The 16,805-nt window shown below is 39.8% G+C and overlaps 1 protein-coding gene across 9 annotated transcripts in view; it reads left to right on the top strand.

Annotated features, from left to right (window-relative positions):
- The window catches only part of LOC136678065 (splicing regulator ARVCF-like), a 293,541-nt gene that overhangs the window by 112,306 nt on the left and 164,430 nt on the right, over positions 1-16,805 (top strand). For 8 of the 9 annotated variants that reach the window (XM_066655873.1, XM_066655872.1, XM_066655871.1 and 5 more), the window contains 2 exons: positions 6,821-6,908; positions 9,564-9,773. The exons of the other annotated variant lie outside the window; for it this stretch is intronic. In XM_066655873.1, the coding sequence (XP_066511970.1) occupies positions 9,594-9,773 (180 nt within the window). In that variant the 5' untranslated portion in view covers positions 6,821-6,908; positions 9,564-9,593. The remainder of the gene's footprint in view (positions 1-6,820; positions 6,909-9,563; positions 9,774-16,805) is intronic. 9 annotated transcript variants of the gene reach the window in all.

The raw sequence follows: 16,805 nt of genomic DNA, 5'->3' as shown, positions 1-16,805 counted from the left end.
ATCAGCCTTTCTTTACTCCAGTCCTAGTCATAGCTTCTTTAAATACCTTCGTACTGATTTGAGACCAAAGCAAGCAACCTCCTCGCACCAATCCCCTGCGGACCCCTACAGACACAGACGGCGGACTCAGGTGGAGGCTGTCAGGGATTGATTATGCCCCTCCAAGAGGAAATGGAGGGTGAAGGCGGTGATCATTTTGAATAGGGAGTGTCTGGGCTAATGAAATGGGACCAGGCTTTAATTGGGGTACGTCTCAATTGCCAGTTCTGTGTCCTAGTTCCTGTCCCACCTCGCACCCCCGGCCTTTTGTTGTGTGTAATGATTATCTGTTTTCTCGCTGGCCTGCTGCACCTTGGCGTTCTGACTGTGTGCTTCGTAACCCAATGATTTCCATTTTCTAATGGTGGTGTCTTCACCAAAAATGGGATTGACACAGTTTCATGGTTTGCTCAAATGTAGTCGATCGACCGAGTAAAATGTCTTCTAATACGCAGTTATTTTTAGTTTCACAGTTATTGCAGTTGCCAAGCATTAGCGAGGATGGGTATTTTGGAGGTAATAATGCACTTGAGTGCTTGTAGGACATGATCTGAGAACTTTGTATCCATTGAAGACTGCTCATGAATGCTAAATCATAGAAAAGGAAGACTTACATTTATGATAAAACTAATATTAGTATTAGCGCTATTAATGTGAAGAGAAGCCTACCAGACAAGTTTGTTAACTTTAGTTATTTTGTGCCATACATCTCAGCAAAACAAACTGTTCTCATTAGAAGTTCTGAATCTTTTAAGGTGGAATGGCACGTTTCACTATGTTCACCGTTTGAATTACCACAGAAACTCATTCATAACCCGAGCTGTTTTGTTTTGTAGCACTTTCAGAGTATATCTTCTTTCATGCAATTAGAGGTCTCAACAAACTTAACTCTACAAGTTTTCACATCCAGTTCTTCAAGTGCTCGAGTTCTGCAACATGATGTTGGATAATAAGTTCTGGATCACAACCACCACTCCAAATCCTAAAAGATTTGAACATTGCACTGTCTCTCCAGAGAATGGAGTACCACTGCTCCACAATCCAATGCTGGAGAGCTTTATATCTTTAATATCTGTGTCCACAGTGAGTGCACTTTAATGAAATTGAAATCACTAATTAAAAGTGGACTCTGCAAATGTTTGGACATCATTACGTTGTAAGATCTGAGAAACAACCTAAGCTCTTACTCAAACAAGTCTCGGCTGATCCACTACATTTAAGGGATACGGAGAAAATGAGGAGCAACCTCCAGCTTCAGCTAAGAGAAACAGAAGCAGGTTATTCCCAAACATGCTGCTTATTCTTTCCCAGCCTGATCTGTCTTTCAGCTCCCAGGGATCTGCTCACCAACTCTCAGATTTCTCTCAGATTGAACCCAGAGTGAGGTTAACTTCCCTGTTGTCCAGTCGCTCTGTGTAAAGGATCCCCAAGGCTAACCTCTCGGCCCGTTGAGGATTTATCAGGCTGAGTTTACCCGCTGCAGCTTTGAAGTCCCTGTTTCGTTTCATCTCTCAGAACCTTGCTTTAAGTATGTGTCCTGTTTGTACATTTATCACTCGGCTATTTTTAGAGCAGGGTTTGTACAGAAACGCAGAGAATCTTCTGGAATGACTATTTTTCACTTTGTAGTGCAGTGTAGACCTACACATGGCCCCTAAGGGGGTTGTAACATCTGTAAACAAGACTACCCTCCTTTTAGATGAGTTAGTTAATCTGTTTCCATCCAGAGTGCAAGCAAAACTCTTATACAGTTTTAAACAGAGCTGAAATAAACTATTTGTTCAGTGGGAAGCTACACCATGTGCTCATAAGTTATAATTAATGAATTCATTAAGTAGTATCAGATGAGAGGCAGCGCTGTTATACTAAATACCAGCATAGCTATGATTAGCTCATAGATAGCCCAGAAGAAGTAGCCACACATACTGAACTGATATTCAGTAACAGCATGACCTCCAGTGTGACATTGCTTTTACACAGTTCTACAAGTGCCATTTATTAGCAGCAATAAGCAAAAACAAATTATGATTTTTTTGTTTATTAAATAATTTGCACACAGTACAACAGAAATACTGATTAATTTTGAAGGAAATCTTCAACTAAACTGGCCATTGAAGGTACCAGAAAATGAATGGTGGACAACGAACGGCAATAGAATCGAGCTGAAGGTGATATGAACACAGCTACAGTTTGGCCTCTGCTCCCCTAGAGCCACACTTTCAGCTGTTTGCTGCCAGTGGCTTTAGGGCAGGCCTGTGGATCTTCAGAAACACTTTTCAGAAGTACTGCTCTATTTTGAACCTCATCCAGAATCCCAAGCCCCGATAAGTGTAGTAGGTGACAGCGATGAGCCTTTCATTCTCCACTTTATCGCACCCTTAACATTCTATTTTTAATTAAAGAAACATGTTTTAGTGCTTTTCCAGTGCATGGTACCTATTCTACTTGGCTCTACTTGCTATTTTGGTAGTTGGGACCTGGTCAGTTTTTTATTACAATGGCAGAACTCCATCCTCAACTGGAGCTGCAGGGTTTGGAATCCACAACAATGGCGACAGTGACATTTAAGCCTTTTGTACTTTTCGTATATATGCATATTGTATTGTGTTATGGTACTGAACACAGTGTAGCTGCGCATGAGTTCAGACAAATCAGTAAAGTTTTTTCATTCCTTCTTGAACTGTCCAACTCACTCTGGATTCGTTCTGAGTCAGATAAAAACAGATGTGTTCTCTACTGTAATTTGGAGGTCTTACAAACAGCTAGTTTGTGCTGGATGTCTGCATTTCATTGTGATTGACAAGTCTCTCTGGCCAGTCAGTGCTCTGAATGGTTTAAATGTCACCTTTAGTTTCTACTCATTTGGATCACTTGGAATCATGAGTAAAGGATCTGGTCCCAGGAACCGAATTGACCTAATGGAAACGCAAAACACAGAGTAGGGTCGAGTCAAGTGGAGTAGGATACCGTCCAGTGGAAAAGTACCATTTGAGAAAGCATATCACTTCATTTTCAGGTGTCATGTTGCCTGTCATCTTCTCATACACTACACTAATGCTACTACATTCACACAGCAGGTAAAAGTGGCCCAAATTTAATATTCTAACCATATCTGCCCTCTTTTTTTTTTCTTGAGGGCTGTTCAGACTTTCTTTTTATTATGGCCTGTATTTGACAGTGCTCTAAAGTGATCATGCTCCTAAACTGACCCAGATGTGCTATAGAACAGTGCTTCACACATTCAGACTAGAGATAAAGGTCTGTACGTTCTGTCCTAAGCATTTTCTTTTAGAAATGAATATCCTTATGACACAGCAGTCTTTCATGATTTTGATGAAAGATTATCATATGCCCATCACAGAATACACCATAAGACCCAGAGTCCAATAATAATGTGTGCTGCTGTTGCTTTGTACATGCTCAGCACATGTAGCAGAACGTACATAGGTTTTTCGATTGGATGTGAAATCGTATACAGGTGTTTACATGACTATTACTCTTCTAGTTAACAGACTATTTAAAGGATTACCCACCTCGTCCAAACGGATAGAAAATGTAATCGGAATGACCACAATCAGAATACTCTTTTCCAATTGAGGTGTGTACATGGACTTATTCTATTTCGATTGCGCTATTAGTCGGATTATTAATGCGTTATATATTTGTAAATCATTTGTTTTAATGTAAAAAAAGAAGCCATAGTTCATAATTGTAATCAAAAATACTTTGTATATAATTTGGAAGATATGTTCTCACAGTTTGTCTGCTCTCTAGTCTGTTTGCATGTTTCTGTCGGTCTGTTTTCCCCTCAAACACACTGTTCCACCTTTCCCCCCACAGTCATAGATCTCCCCTTTGATAGAACATTAAAATATGATTTGATTGCAAAAGAAAAAAAGAGATATGGAAACTGTCTGTTTTCCCTGCCATGTGCTCTCTCAGCACACGGCTCTGTCTGTTATTGTCCATGTGTCCGCCCTGGTCCCGCCTTTGTTCCGCCTCCTTGTCCGTACTCCTCATTATCTGTTTCAGGTGCGTCTCGTCTGTAAGATGTATTTAAGTTCCCTTGTGTCATTTCCTTGGATCGGTCATTTGTTTCGTTCCTATTCATGTCGTTTTGTTTCCTATTCCTAGTCATGTTGGCGTTCTAATTCCTAGTCAGTTGTTCCTTGTTTTCGTTTCCTCGTTTCATGTTGTTGTTTCGAGTCCTTTCATTTATCAGTCGTCGTGTTTGCCCTCAAGTATGTGTGTGTTGGTTTTGTTATTTTGTTTAAATAAACGTCTGTGTTGTAGCGTGTGCGTCCGCTGCCGTCAGTCCGCCCTTCGCGTTTCCTGACAGAACGTTCAACTAGGAGAACACAAGGGCCAATAAGTTTTATTTTCATAAATGTGTGATAGAAACCTAGATTTAATAAATTCAAGTTTATTTCCCAGTTATTTTTAAAAATGTAAATGCTTTGACCGGTCTGTTTTTATTCCATATATACCTCTGATTAAAAGGAATACATTTTGGACCGAGGTAATTTCATCATTTTTTAGAGTCATCAGCCATTTTCTCACCATTCAGAGGGAAATTATGAGAAATGTCTAGATGGATTGATGTAAAAGTTGCAACAATTTTAATCTGTTTGTTCTGACAGAGCCACAAATCAGCTATGGATTAGATTTCAATGGCCCACATTTGGAACTGAAGAAATCAGATTCAATGAATTTGTGCATTCAGTGCATACAGTATGTGTCACATCTGTAGAAAAAGATCATTTTGGGGCTGCTTTTGTCTTCTAGGCATTTGAATGTATCCTAATGTCCAAACATTTGCAGACACATAAGGTGCCACCACCGTTGGTGCAGACGTTCAGCTGTGGATCCTCACTGTGCACAATATCCATGCAAAAGCATGCAATAAAATGGGATGCTCTGGAGCAGCTGCACATGAGTCTAAACTCTCTTTTTCCAATGACATGTGTTGGCTCATTGTCTTAAAATCAACAATAACAGGTGATAATGGAACTATGGTATAAACCCAATAATACCCAATAATACACGCCTTTCCTGAAGAGCAGAGGGAATCCCTAATACATTTTGGTTTCATATGAAATGTCTGAAGAACAGCTGTCTAAAACTTTCTCTATGGAGTGTTTTGAGAATGATGATTCATATTCACAGTTGCATTTCCTGGTTGTGATAAGGAATCCATGCGTCCCCATGAAAGGGAAAGACAAATCACTCTTCATAATAGTCCCACCTGACCAGCTGAAGACTTCAGAGACCACACCACCTGTCTGTCGTTTGTGTGTTTTGTTTTTCTTCCACCGAACCGAGCCATTTTTCAAAGTGTTTTTGAAATTTTTATCCTCTTTATAAACTGAAAAACGCCAGAGCTGCTGGCGTTTTAACCAATGCATTTCCATGTAATGTTGTCGGGAAGTTGTCTTATGTAACGCTGTGTAATAAGTAAACAGACACTCAGGTGGGCTTATAATCCTTCTTTTTTATTTTCGGTGGGGGGGGGGGTGCCATTTACTCTCTATTGATACTAGTGCTTTAGGTCTTAAAATACTTGCCTGAACTTGACTACACTTACTACCACACTGTTCATATTGTGAATTGTGGCTAGACTTGATAACATTTAGATTGGTAACTATTTATTTATTTATTTATTATTTTGACCGACTACGGTCCAGTTCAGTCTTAATTTCTTGGACTGAGATCAAAGTTGAGTGGATTTTTGTTGTGCTAGAATAATTGGGCTACAGTCTGATTCAGGATACTTTTATGAAAGTATAGTCAAGTTTAGACACACTGTAATTAGGCTACACTATTAAAAATGATGATTTTACAAGGATTCTTTACTAAAGGAAGTGGTTGTATATAAGACTTTGAACACTTAAAGATCCCTTTTCATGGTTAAAGGGTTCTTTGCATCATGAAAGGCTTCTTCTGATTAATGGAGTATATTGCTATACGTATTCTATATAGCATCTTTTTGAGAAGGGGTTCTAAATGGCACCAAAAAGTGTTCTTCTATTGTTACAATGTCAAGTTTTTGTTACAGCAGAAGAACCATTTTTGGTGCCTTAAAGATAAGCCATCAATAGCACATATGTCATCAATCTGAATAACCCTTTCATAACGAAATAGGCTCATCATCTTTAATAAAGAACCCTTGTAGAGTGTACAGTGAGTTTTTTTTCTGCATATTGTTTATTTATTTTGTAGGCTGGTTGATTTAGTTCTGTTAGGCTAGTTGAGTCTGGACCTTGGTTTGGTTTAGACTTTCAGGCTTGGTTAAAGCTCTGCTCTAGAAAGCTGCTCTCCAGTGCTGTTTCATAGCAAGAGCCATGTTAGAGCACTGCTCCAGATGAATAAATGATCAGCCAGAAACAAACATCAAAGCCTGTGTACCATGCCATGCTTCAAAAGGAATATGGGCCCCTACATTTGCTGCTACTGGGAATAGCCCGTGCCGTTGTGTTGACCTACCGCTCCGGTGGGAGCAAATGGTGCTAATCCATTAACTTCCACCTGTCCTGATATCTCTGTCTCTAACACTTGCTTCTCCTTTCTTACCTCTCCTCTCTTTCTCTGTATAGCAGGCTGGATTGGACAGCTTCAGACGAGAAGCTCGGACTGCCTGACTGTCTCCTTTTTCAAACTATTCTTTGCGATCTTATCTTTTCAATTTCTTGGTTGGAATCTGTCGTGAAGTGCGAGTTCTTTCTTGTGATTAACATTTCTTCTCTCCATCTCTCTCTCTCCTGTTTTCGCTTTCTCCCCGCAGCTCTCTCTTCCCCACTGGGCATCTCTCTTTGCTGCCTGTCTGTAGCAGGGAATGTGCTTTCTCTAACTCCTGCTCCACTGCCTACTAGGTGTGTATAAAAGTGAACTTTGCGTGAACCATAACTCGAGTCTGAACGCTCAGATTTCTTTTTTTTTTTTCTTTTAAACTCATGATCTCTTTGAAACTGTCATTCCCATCTTTTTCTCACTGCCGGGCATGAGGAGATGTCTGTGGAGAGCGGTGCCCAGTGCTTAGCATGGCCAATATATATGGCATGTCCATCCTGTGCAGTGTTCAAGTGCTGTGTCCCTTTGGTTTGCACTGAGTAAATATACGCAAGTACTTTCAGGTATGTGAATGGCTGCTGTGTGTTTGCTTAAAGGAATATATTGAGGAAAATGTATATATTTTTTTGCTTCCACTCTGAATGAATCCAATCAGCCTTGATATGTGGTGGTCAAAGTTCACCTTTAGATTTGCACTGGATAAAGCTACACTGTAAATCTGATGACAGTTGCCTTAAAATATTTAAGTTCATAAACTCAAATGTCAGACGTATGCATACGCATTTACTTTAAGTGTTTACAACTTCGTTTAATGCCTAATACAACTCAAAAAATACCAGAATTTAACTATAAATTCAGTGGACACATTTAACCATACATTCATTCATTGTCTGTAACACCCACACATATGGACACTCCTGTACGGCCAGTCCACCTACCAGCATTAGGTTTTTGTACTGTGTGGGAACACACCAAACTCCTCGGGGAAGTGACCCAATGTGTGTCTCGAACCCACGACCCTAGGACTCGGGATCTATGTGACAGCCATCTTGGTTGAAAATTGCTGCACTGGTCTCTGCTAAAATCAACATCTTACAGTTTCACAAACTCAAAAAGAAGAAATTGTTGAAAATAACTTAATTGTTTAACTCATTTTGAATATATTTTAAGTTAGAATCACTCAATCCAGGAATGGCTGAAGGTTCAGCTTGCCAGACTTTTCAGGGTCTTGTAGACAGGTGCCCAATGTTGTGTGGTGAAAATCGGTTTATTAACCTTGTACAAAGTCTGTTAAAATGATATCTATTTTTTATTTATTTGGACATTTGAAATTATTTTTATTGTAACTTTTTCTCTACTTGTAGTTCCAGGGCTAGAGCTAATTAGCTCCAGAGTAATACACACTTTTACACCAGGCTGTTCCACTGTAGTGAGCCACACTGACGTAAACTGGAATTTCAAAGCAGAGCAGTGTCTGTTATCTGTTCCATGCATTCCATGACTAACTGTAAGAGGACATAAATAGAAGGCCTATGTTTTGCAAAGGTAGCTTTACAGTTAGGAGCAGAGAGGGCCAATAGACTTCTTTGCAAACTTTCTCTCTCCAAGCAGGAAACAATAGACTATCATGCCCAGCTTGCCCACACACTTCTTATTGGGTCGTGATCCCATTTCCCAACCATCTGCCACAAGATATTTTATATAACATTTAGACTTGTAAAAGATGGTAGGTACAAATTCAGCCATATCAGAAAATAGTAGGGACATGTGTTGTGCATAAAATGCCCTGTGATGAAACAGTAGTGTAACTACTGAGGACAAGTTCATTGTTTCAGATAAAACATACAGAATTGTTAATTATTAATAGACATTTGCAGTAGTACAGCTTATGCAAATAAAAATACGTATTAACTTGTTTTTTAACTCATGTAAATGACCAATGTATTACTATAACTTCAATATTATTAGGTGTACAAATAAGTTTGAATTCCAAATTCAAACATTCTACTGGTCTGGTTTGTCATTTTATGCTAACTGTTGTTCATAAAAAAAAAGACAATTATCATTTTATATAATAAAAAAAAAAAGTATAATAAAAATTACATTCGTCATGAGTTCTATCAACAACAAAAAAAATACACGTTCATTGATTTGTTCTGTTCTTGTGAAAATATTGTATACAGATGTATGCGTGAGTATAAGTTTAGATGATTTAAAAGAGTGAATGTTTTGTTTCAATGTTAGAAATCATGAAAGTAGCGTATTACGCCATTTATGCTAAATCATTTTGACATCGTTTTTAACTAAAATGACAATTGTTATTCTTAATACTATGCACAAATAATCAAAAACTGACTGAAGTGTGGGAGAATGTTTGAATTACAATTGTGTGTTACACAAAACACTTTAAAATGTACAGTGGGTACCCATTACATACCTGTATTGGTTTGATTCTTGGCTGGAACTTAAACTAACATCTAGGTGTGGTGTGGTAACTGACACTGTTGCACAAAACACAACAGAATAGAGTTTAAATCCCAAGCTGGGAAGGAACAACCAGCGAGATGTTTTGGGGGTTTTGTTTTGTCACAATGCTCGGCATGAAGAGCTAAATGTAAATCACTCCAGTGCAGAACTAAAGAAGGAATCTCCAGACATCAGGAAAAACTTGGCTGATTGACTACATTGGGTAGAAATGTAGTTGGATTTGGTGAACAGTTCTCAGCAGAAATGTTGCGTCTGGTTGTTTGTGTTGTGTTGACGTTCAGCAAAGTGTACCATATGCCATGCGTTTCTTTTTGCTTTATTGCAAGGGTATGTAAAGCATGACCTTTTGTCAGCAGATGATTCAAGTGGCCTGTGTTGGTTTCCTTGTTAGTTTTGCTTGGCCCTAAGCAGTTGTGTCTGTTGACCCAGCTCCCTGTGTGTATTCCCCTCCAATCCCATTCTGTAAGCAGCATACCAAGTTGAAGTGAGGGGGCGTGGCCATGGAGGAGTACGAAGTGCGTTCAGCCGCCAGCATCATGGCCTCGGTCAAAGAGCAGGAGGCTCGTTTTGAGCGCCTGACTCGGGCCCTGGAGGAGGAGAGACGCAATGTGTCCTTGCAGCTGGAGCGTGCCAACCTACCTTGTGGTGACCGGCTGCCATGGCAACAGGTGGTGATGCAGGTAAGTGGGGTCAATCATCAAGTGACCCTTTGTATCCCACCATTAACGCCTTGTTAGTGTTTCCATCTGTTCCTTGTTGATGTTCATGTCTGTGTAGGGCATGGAATCAACTCACTACATGCCATTTGGTGGTAGAATGAATGGTGGTTAATAGTAGTCAGGTGTTTTAAATGCAGACTTTATTAATCTACGGCTGTGCTGCTTGATTTTGCAAACCTGCTCTGTAGCCTCTCATTATCCTCAACCTACTCCAATGGTGCCATTTGTTCATTGTCTATATAGATGTGTCCAAATATGATATGTTGCTACACTATTTCGATAAAAGGACATCCTAAGCATCTATTACAGCTTCGACTCTTCTGGGAAAGTTTTCTACAATATTTTTTGTTGTCTGAGTGTGTAATTTTACATGGTCTGCCACTTTGTAGCTGAGTTGCTGTGGTTCCTAAATGCTTTCTCTTTTCAATTATATTAGTCACTATTGATTTGTGGAATATCTAGAAAAGACAAAATGTAATAAATTGACTTGTTATAACAGAGGCATCTTATTAGAGTATTATGCTTATTCAATGAGCTCTTTAGAAGGACACATTCTTTCACAAATGAAAAGACAGACTTAATTGCTAAGTACTTGATTTAATACACATGGCAATGGGACTGAATGAAACACTGAATTCAGAGACTAGGAAGTTTAAGCTAATTGTTGTCCCAAAACCTCTACAGATGTATGTGCCTCTCCACAAGTACCATACCTGTGAGATTCCACTTTATATGGAATCTCACAGGTATGGCATATATTAATATATATATTGGCATATATTAATAAAGAGGTACCTTGTTTATGTAAACAGTTCATCAACAATAAAAATCCATGTTGTTATTTGAGTGTTTCTAGCCCTGGGTTGCACTGGGATTATTGGACAATGCTATTTCATTTCCTGGCTTTAGCCTACCTTACCTTTGTGTAACTGCTGTCAACCCTAGATGTATTATAATGCCTCAACACACCTGTGTCCCCCAGAGTTTGGTTTGCTGCACTCCTACATTATTCTCTACCTCACAGGCCTTGTCACATTTTCTCATATTTCTTGTTCTTTTGTTGACATTAATCAACAATGATGCACCATGAATGGCATTCCAGATTTCATTCCTCTTTTGAAGTCAGTGGAGGCTGCATTTCAGCAGTATGGTCATTATCAAGATCACTAATGGAATAATGGTAGAGGAAATTGAATTGGGATGTATGCTCAAGTTGCTGGTGTTTTTCCATGTATTTAGAATTTCTGTGTGTTTATAAATTGCATACAGTCACAGATGTGGCTAGTTAGCCTATGGATTACTCTCATATCTGGACAGCACTTATAGTCAGTGAGTTCATTCATGCATTCATTCATATATTCATTCATTCATCCATTAATTTATTTATTTATCTTCTATAACTGCATCATCCAGATCAGAAAACCGGTCTACAATAAGGTGCACCCATTGTGGACACAAATGTACAATGTACATACAAAAGCATGAAATGAAATGAGATTCTCCGGAGCAGCTGCACACAAGCCAACACAATCAAATAGTCTTTTGGGTGGGCAACAGTGCAATAAAAGCACTTAAACCCTATTGATAACCTTTATTTGCGAAGAAACATTTGATGAATGCATGTTTATCAACTTGTGGTCACATAGTGGACACCCAGCAGCTGTGTGCTTTTAACAAGCTGCCATCTCTTTCCCTTTATTGAAGCTAGATTTGCCAAATGTGATGCACAACCAATTTAAAACCAATAAATGAAAAATTGAATGACATGTTCATTTTCAATTCATTGGGAGTCGAGCTTTAATGATCCATACTTTTGCTCTCGTGTGCTAAGCACTTGATTTACGACACTGTGTTTAATGGGACAGGTCATGAATTAACACCCATCGCTCAGATGAGGCCTCTAAACACGACGGAACCCAGACGTCCAAGGGCCTTGGCATGTCGTGAGGTCAATTGGCTGGAACAGAGTGCCGGCCACTGCCAAGGCTCTGTTCCTCGCACCGCTACTTCCCGGTCACTGAGCATTAAACTGGGGGTGTAATAAACAGCAGTGCAATTTGGATGTGAAGGCTGAAGTGAGCTCCATTGGTTTAGTGGGTAGGACTCAGGAATTAATGATGGAAACTAAATTTGATAGACAGTCTTATCCATAGCAGCTTACTATTTTAATCATGTTACAGATATAGGTGAATGTGGTGTTAGGAATCTTGTCTAAGGGGTCTCACTGATTCAACATTTTGTCCAAGCTGGGATTTGAACTCTAGTCTGCCATGCGGATGACATTGATTTTTTCCAACCTGCTATACCAAACTACAGCCTGTGAAAAACTGTGAGCTGACCCTTTGATTACCCTTTGATTATTAGTTTGAGAACCGCAGTTTGAGAGTGTGTGATGCCCTGTGATGGACTGGTGCCCTGTTCAGGGTGAGCTCCTGCCTTAGCAGTATAAAGCCTTTACAAAATATGAGCGAGTGAGTGAATGAATAATTTCAGAAAGATACTTTTCAGCATCTATCATGATGGAAAACGAAATAAATGAACTAGAATACTTTTGTGAAAGAGATTCACAAGCAGTGTTATATTGACTCAAGGTCTCAGCGCAACTTGCTGTCTGGTTTTCTATTGGCTCACACTAATGAGGCTTGTGAATATGCAAAGTAAACGTCCCATTTGCTTGTGTGAATGGACATGTATAACCAGGCAGTTTTTTTGGGGAGTTGTTTTTCGCATAAATCAGCAAAAATAAGCAAAAACTCAGCCTTGAAGATGACTGCTACTGTATTTTTTGTAACTAAGCAACTAACTGCATAATCAAGTCCACTTGAGCTTCCTTAAAAACTCTACTCAGTTGGAGGAGGTTGCGATTTGCACGTCAATATGGGGGAATAATCACAGACGAATACGTATTGGAGCAGAAAGCTAACTGAAAATCCACACAGAGACTTCTTAAGACTGCTATAAACACATGGTAGTGGTCTGGCACACACTGAGGCATTGCTTGGCGCTGAATGATTCAGTGAATCTTGGATATTTTTTTTATTTTTGGCTTGACTGCTCTCCAGATTCCTTTGGGCTAAGTTAGAGCATGAATCAGTGAATCATTTAGTGAATCATTCAGCTGCTGGGAGGGAAGATGACTCACTCTTCCACTGGCTGAAGTGTTAGTGAATGGGAAGCTTTGCCAATTTCTCACTGACTGAATAGCGATCCACTTTTTGAATGAACCCAAACTCATTTGAGTGTATTTGAGTGTATGTGGGGTGTGTGTGTAGCAGTTTTAAAACATTAAACATTGCCATTGCTTATTGTCCCCTGCATGTCAATCAATTCTCTCTCTCTCTCTCTCACTCTCTGTCTCTCTCTCTCTCTCTCTGTTTATTATTTGTCATGTCTGCTGTATCTGCTTTGTTTGACTGATCCAGTTGGGGTTAGAGCAGCCCACTAAATCCCTCTCATATGAACCGGATCAGCGTGAAAGAAAGGGCACAGCTCTCACATCTCTCTGTCTTCCATCTCTCCTCTGGAGAACCATTGATTTCTGAGCCTCTATGACTCAGCCCAAGGCCCAGAAGGGCAGGAGAACACAGGCTGGTGAAGTGACCCTGACTGAGGCAAGTGTAACTGTCCTGTCAGACAGTCTCCCTGTGTGTTGTCGAGACAGAAGTAGAGCCTTGTTTTTGCTGGACAAACATTTATATATATATATATATATATATATATATATATATATATATATATATAAATAATATTTCATTTTTCTGTAAAAATGAGGAAACTTTTTTACACGGTTCAAAATAAATATTGCCTGGACCAATAAAAATGCTGCAAAAATGACTTACAACTCAATATCCTGTTGTAAACATTAAACGTTATGGAGGCTTCGTTTTTCTGCTGTAGTGTTACCATTGTGCAGATGATTTTGAAGGTTATAAAGGTTCCAGGAAAGGTGTCTGTGAAGGGAAGCTCCAAAATTTAAAACCTAACCATCCTCAGCTTGTGTTTACTACACATCTTTATTTAGAGTAGCTTAACATAAGCCCCTTTCGCACATACACGGTAACCCTGAAATGTTCTGGAGCTTACCTGGAGAGCTGTATGTGTGAGAGCAAACACATTCGTCCTGGACTTATCCCCATAGCCCCCTAGTAGACACTCCAGGTAAAGTCTGCAGTCAGCGCATGTGAGAACAGAGCTGCTCATGCTCCTGAGATTCTCCTTCACGTGGAGCCCAGGTGGTGTGCCACACCTTAAGGGTGCTATGACTCTGTCGCTGTTTGCTGCACTTGTGAAAGGACCACTCCAGGACATCTCGGGACCTGATACTCCAGAGCTTCTCCAGAGTTCATGCAATACAACATTAGGAGTCTTGCCTGTGTTAGTGCCTACATGTGGAAATGTGGGTCTTATCGACTCAGCTGGGGGTTCCCAAACTTCTGCTGCAGTGCCCCCCCTTGTGTAGATGAGAATATTTTCAAGACACCCTCCAACTCTGACACACGTGCACTTCTTTTGCTTCTAACCTCCACTGGAATTTATTATAAACATTTGAAATTATGGACAAAAACTTTATTGAAAATAAATACATAAAATGACAAATCACACCGACAGTGGAATTATTTATTACGTGACAGTCATTGTGTATCTCTTTGCTTTGCTGTACCCCACACCTCTTTCTAATAACGCTTAAGACACCAGTATTACAGAGACCAAGAAGCATAATATTGCTTACATCATCCCTCTTTCTCCATCAGTAATATTAGTGGTCACGGTGCATTGGCTCTTTAGTGCCAATGTTAGAAACATTCACAGTCAGAAGACTTTGTCAAGGATTTTGCAACTTTCTGTTAGATTCCTGGAGTCATATTTCCAGCTGTGTCATTTAACACACTCGCAAACAACAAACAAACCAACATAAGCCTATGAAAACTGAGATTAGGTTTTTCTCCGCCATCTAAATGTTTGTATAATGTGAAAAGCCTCCTATCTTTGGAAGAACAGTGGCTCCTTTGACTGTCCTCTCCAAGACGTATGGCCGTTTTCACCGCAGTGGTTTTCACACGTCCACTCCCCACAATGGACGCCCAGTCTGCCAAGCCTCACAGGACATGGCCTTTACAGAAGAACCCTGTGAGGCCCACAGCTTCGTAAATCACCTGCTTAACAATGACTCTTTCACCTCACACAGAATTACACATACTCTCTCTCTCTCTCTCCCTCTCTCACACACACATTACTTCCCCATGAGTCGTAGGGGATATATTCACCTTCAGTAAACGGGTGGACTCTTATTTTAGCCTGTTCTTATTTAGCTTCTATTCTTCTGCTATTCATTCATTTCTAGAAAAGATAGAATGAATGATTCTCCATCTTTTTCCCTTAGGAATCCCTCATCCCGCTGAAGGACACTCTGATTCCCAAAAGGGATGAGGAATGTACTGTGTACACCAACAGGTCTGAATCATCACTTTGACTCAAAAGAGGGAGTTTGCAAAGTAGAAACAGCCATATTCAGGGAATATGTGACCACTTCTAATTACAACGAGTTAAAACCTCTGATAACCGACCAGGGAATCTGAATTATTCAATAGTCATGAATATTTAAAGAGCCGAATAGTAATTGAGTTCTTGATATGCAAATGACCTTCTCTATGGTGTGAGATGTTCCCATGTTGAAGAACCATGAGATCCAAATTCAGCTCTCCACCAGAGGGAAGTGTAAAGACTTGTTGTTCTGAGGTCCTTTCCATTCGTTTACCCCAAAGGACAAGGGACCCCAAAACGCTCTCTCCCACTGCTTAACCAACAAGGACCAAAACTGGCAGCTTCAGTGAGGAGAGAGAGACCTTCACCTTCCCCACTTAGTCGTATCACTTCATAGGGGTGGACTTAGCTAATGGGTAATAAAATGGAGAAGGAATGTAAGAATCAACTGTGGGACAATATTTCGTCCAAAGAGAATGATTTTGCGGAACTTTATGCCCAAGTCACATACCCGCCTTTTCCCCCTTTTGTCCCAGAGACAGAATCGTTCGCTCTGGCATGGGCTCCGTCTCTTATTCAGAAGCGGTCAGGGGCGGAAGACGAGACTCTTTTGTGCCCAAAGCTATTTATATTCAGTAGAAACTGTCCTTGTCCCCCAAATAAGTCCTGAGCCACTAATGCTTGTCCTGTCCCGTTCAATCCATTGCAGACCATTAACCTTTAAGTTACAGTTACCATGAATACAAAAGTATGTTGTGAGTTTTTATGCGTATTTAAGTATTTGTCACTCGTAGCTCAATGGACTTCATTGTAAGGTCACCACGCCCTATGCCCAACCTTGGGCTATGGAGGGGTGGATTTGTTTTCTGGAGTGATAGCGTTTTATACTATATCATGAGGATGGTGCCGGGCGTGGCGTTGAGTACAAATCAATATTACGATTCATTGTACATTTTACCACGATTTACAATTGACTTCTTTTTGGCCAATGTTTTCTTAATTATTGTCTAAAAACAACATCCAAACCAAATGTAAAAAAAACCCATTGAAATAATCGCTATAGAGAGAATGTTGATTTGTATTACTTTGTGATTAATTGCCCAGCCCAACATGGGGATGAGTTGGAGTGCTTGAATTGTATATGAGCCTGCCATCAAATCCTCACAGCAAAGTTTCTACATATAGTCTAAGGCCAAGAAGTGTAGAGGCTGGTAATGCTGTGAAATGACAGAGATAAACGCACTATTGACATTCATTCATTCATTCATTCTTCAGTAACCACTACACTTGGTCCTGATCCGGGTCGTAGTGGGTCTGGGACTTACTTTTAGCCAAGCATTTTTAAATACTTTACTGTTTTGCAGGTCGTATTTAATATTTTAATAAACAACAGCTTTATGTAAAATATGTTATGTTTAAAAAGTGATGGAAGAAATACGGCCATGTTTTTGTCTTAAAATACATACTGCATTAATATTACAATTTTAAGTTCAAAGTGTGCTTGTAAATCCA

This window comes from Hoplias malabaricus, chromosome Y (assembly GCF_029633855.1).
Source record: "Hoplias malabaricus isolate fHopMal1 chromosome Y, fHopMal1.hap1, whole genome shotgun sequence".
NCBI classification, from domain to species: Eukaryota; Metazoa; Chordata; class Actinopteri; order Characiformes; family Erythrinidae; genus Hoplias; species Hoplias malabaricus.
This window is presented reverse-complemented; position numbering and strand designations above follow the sequence as displayed.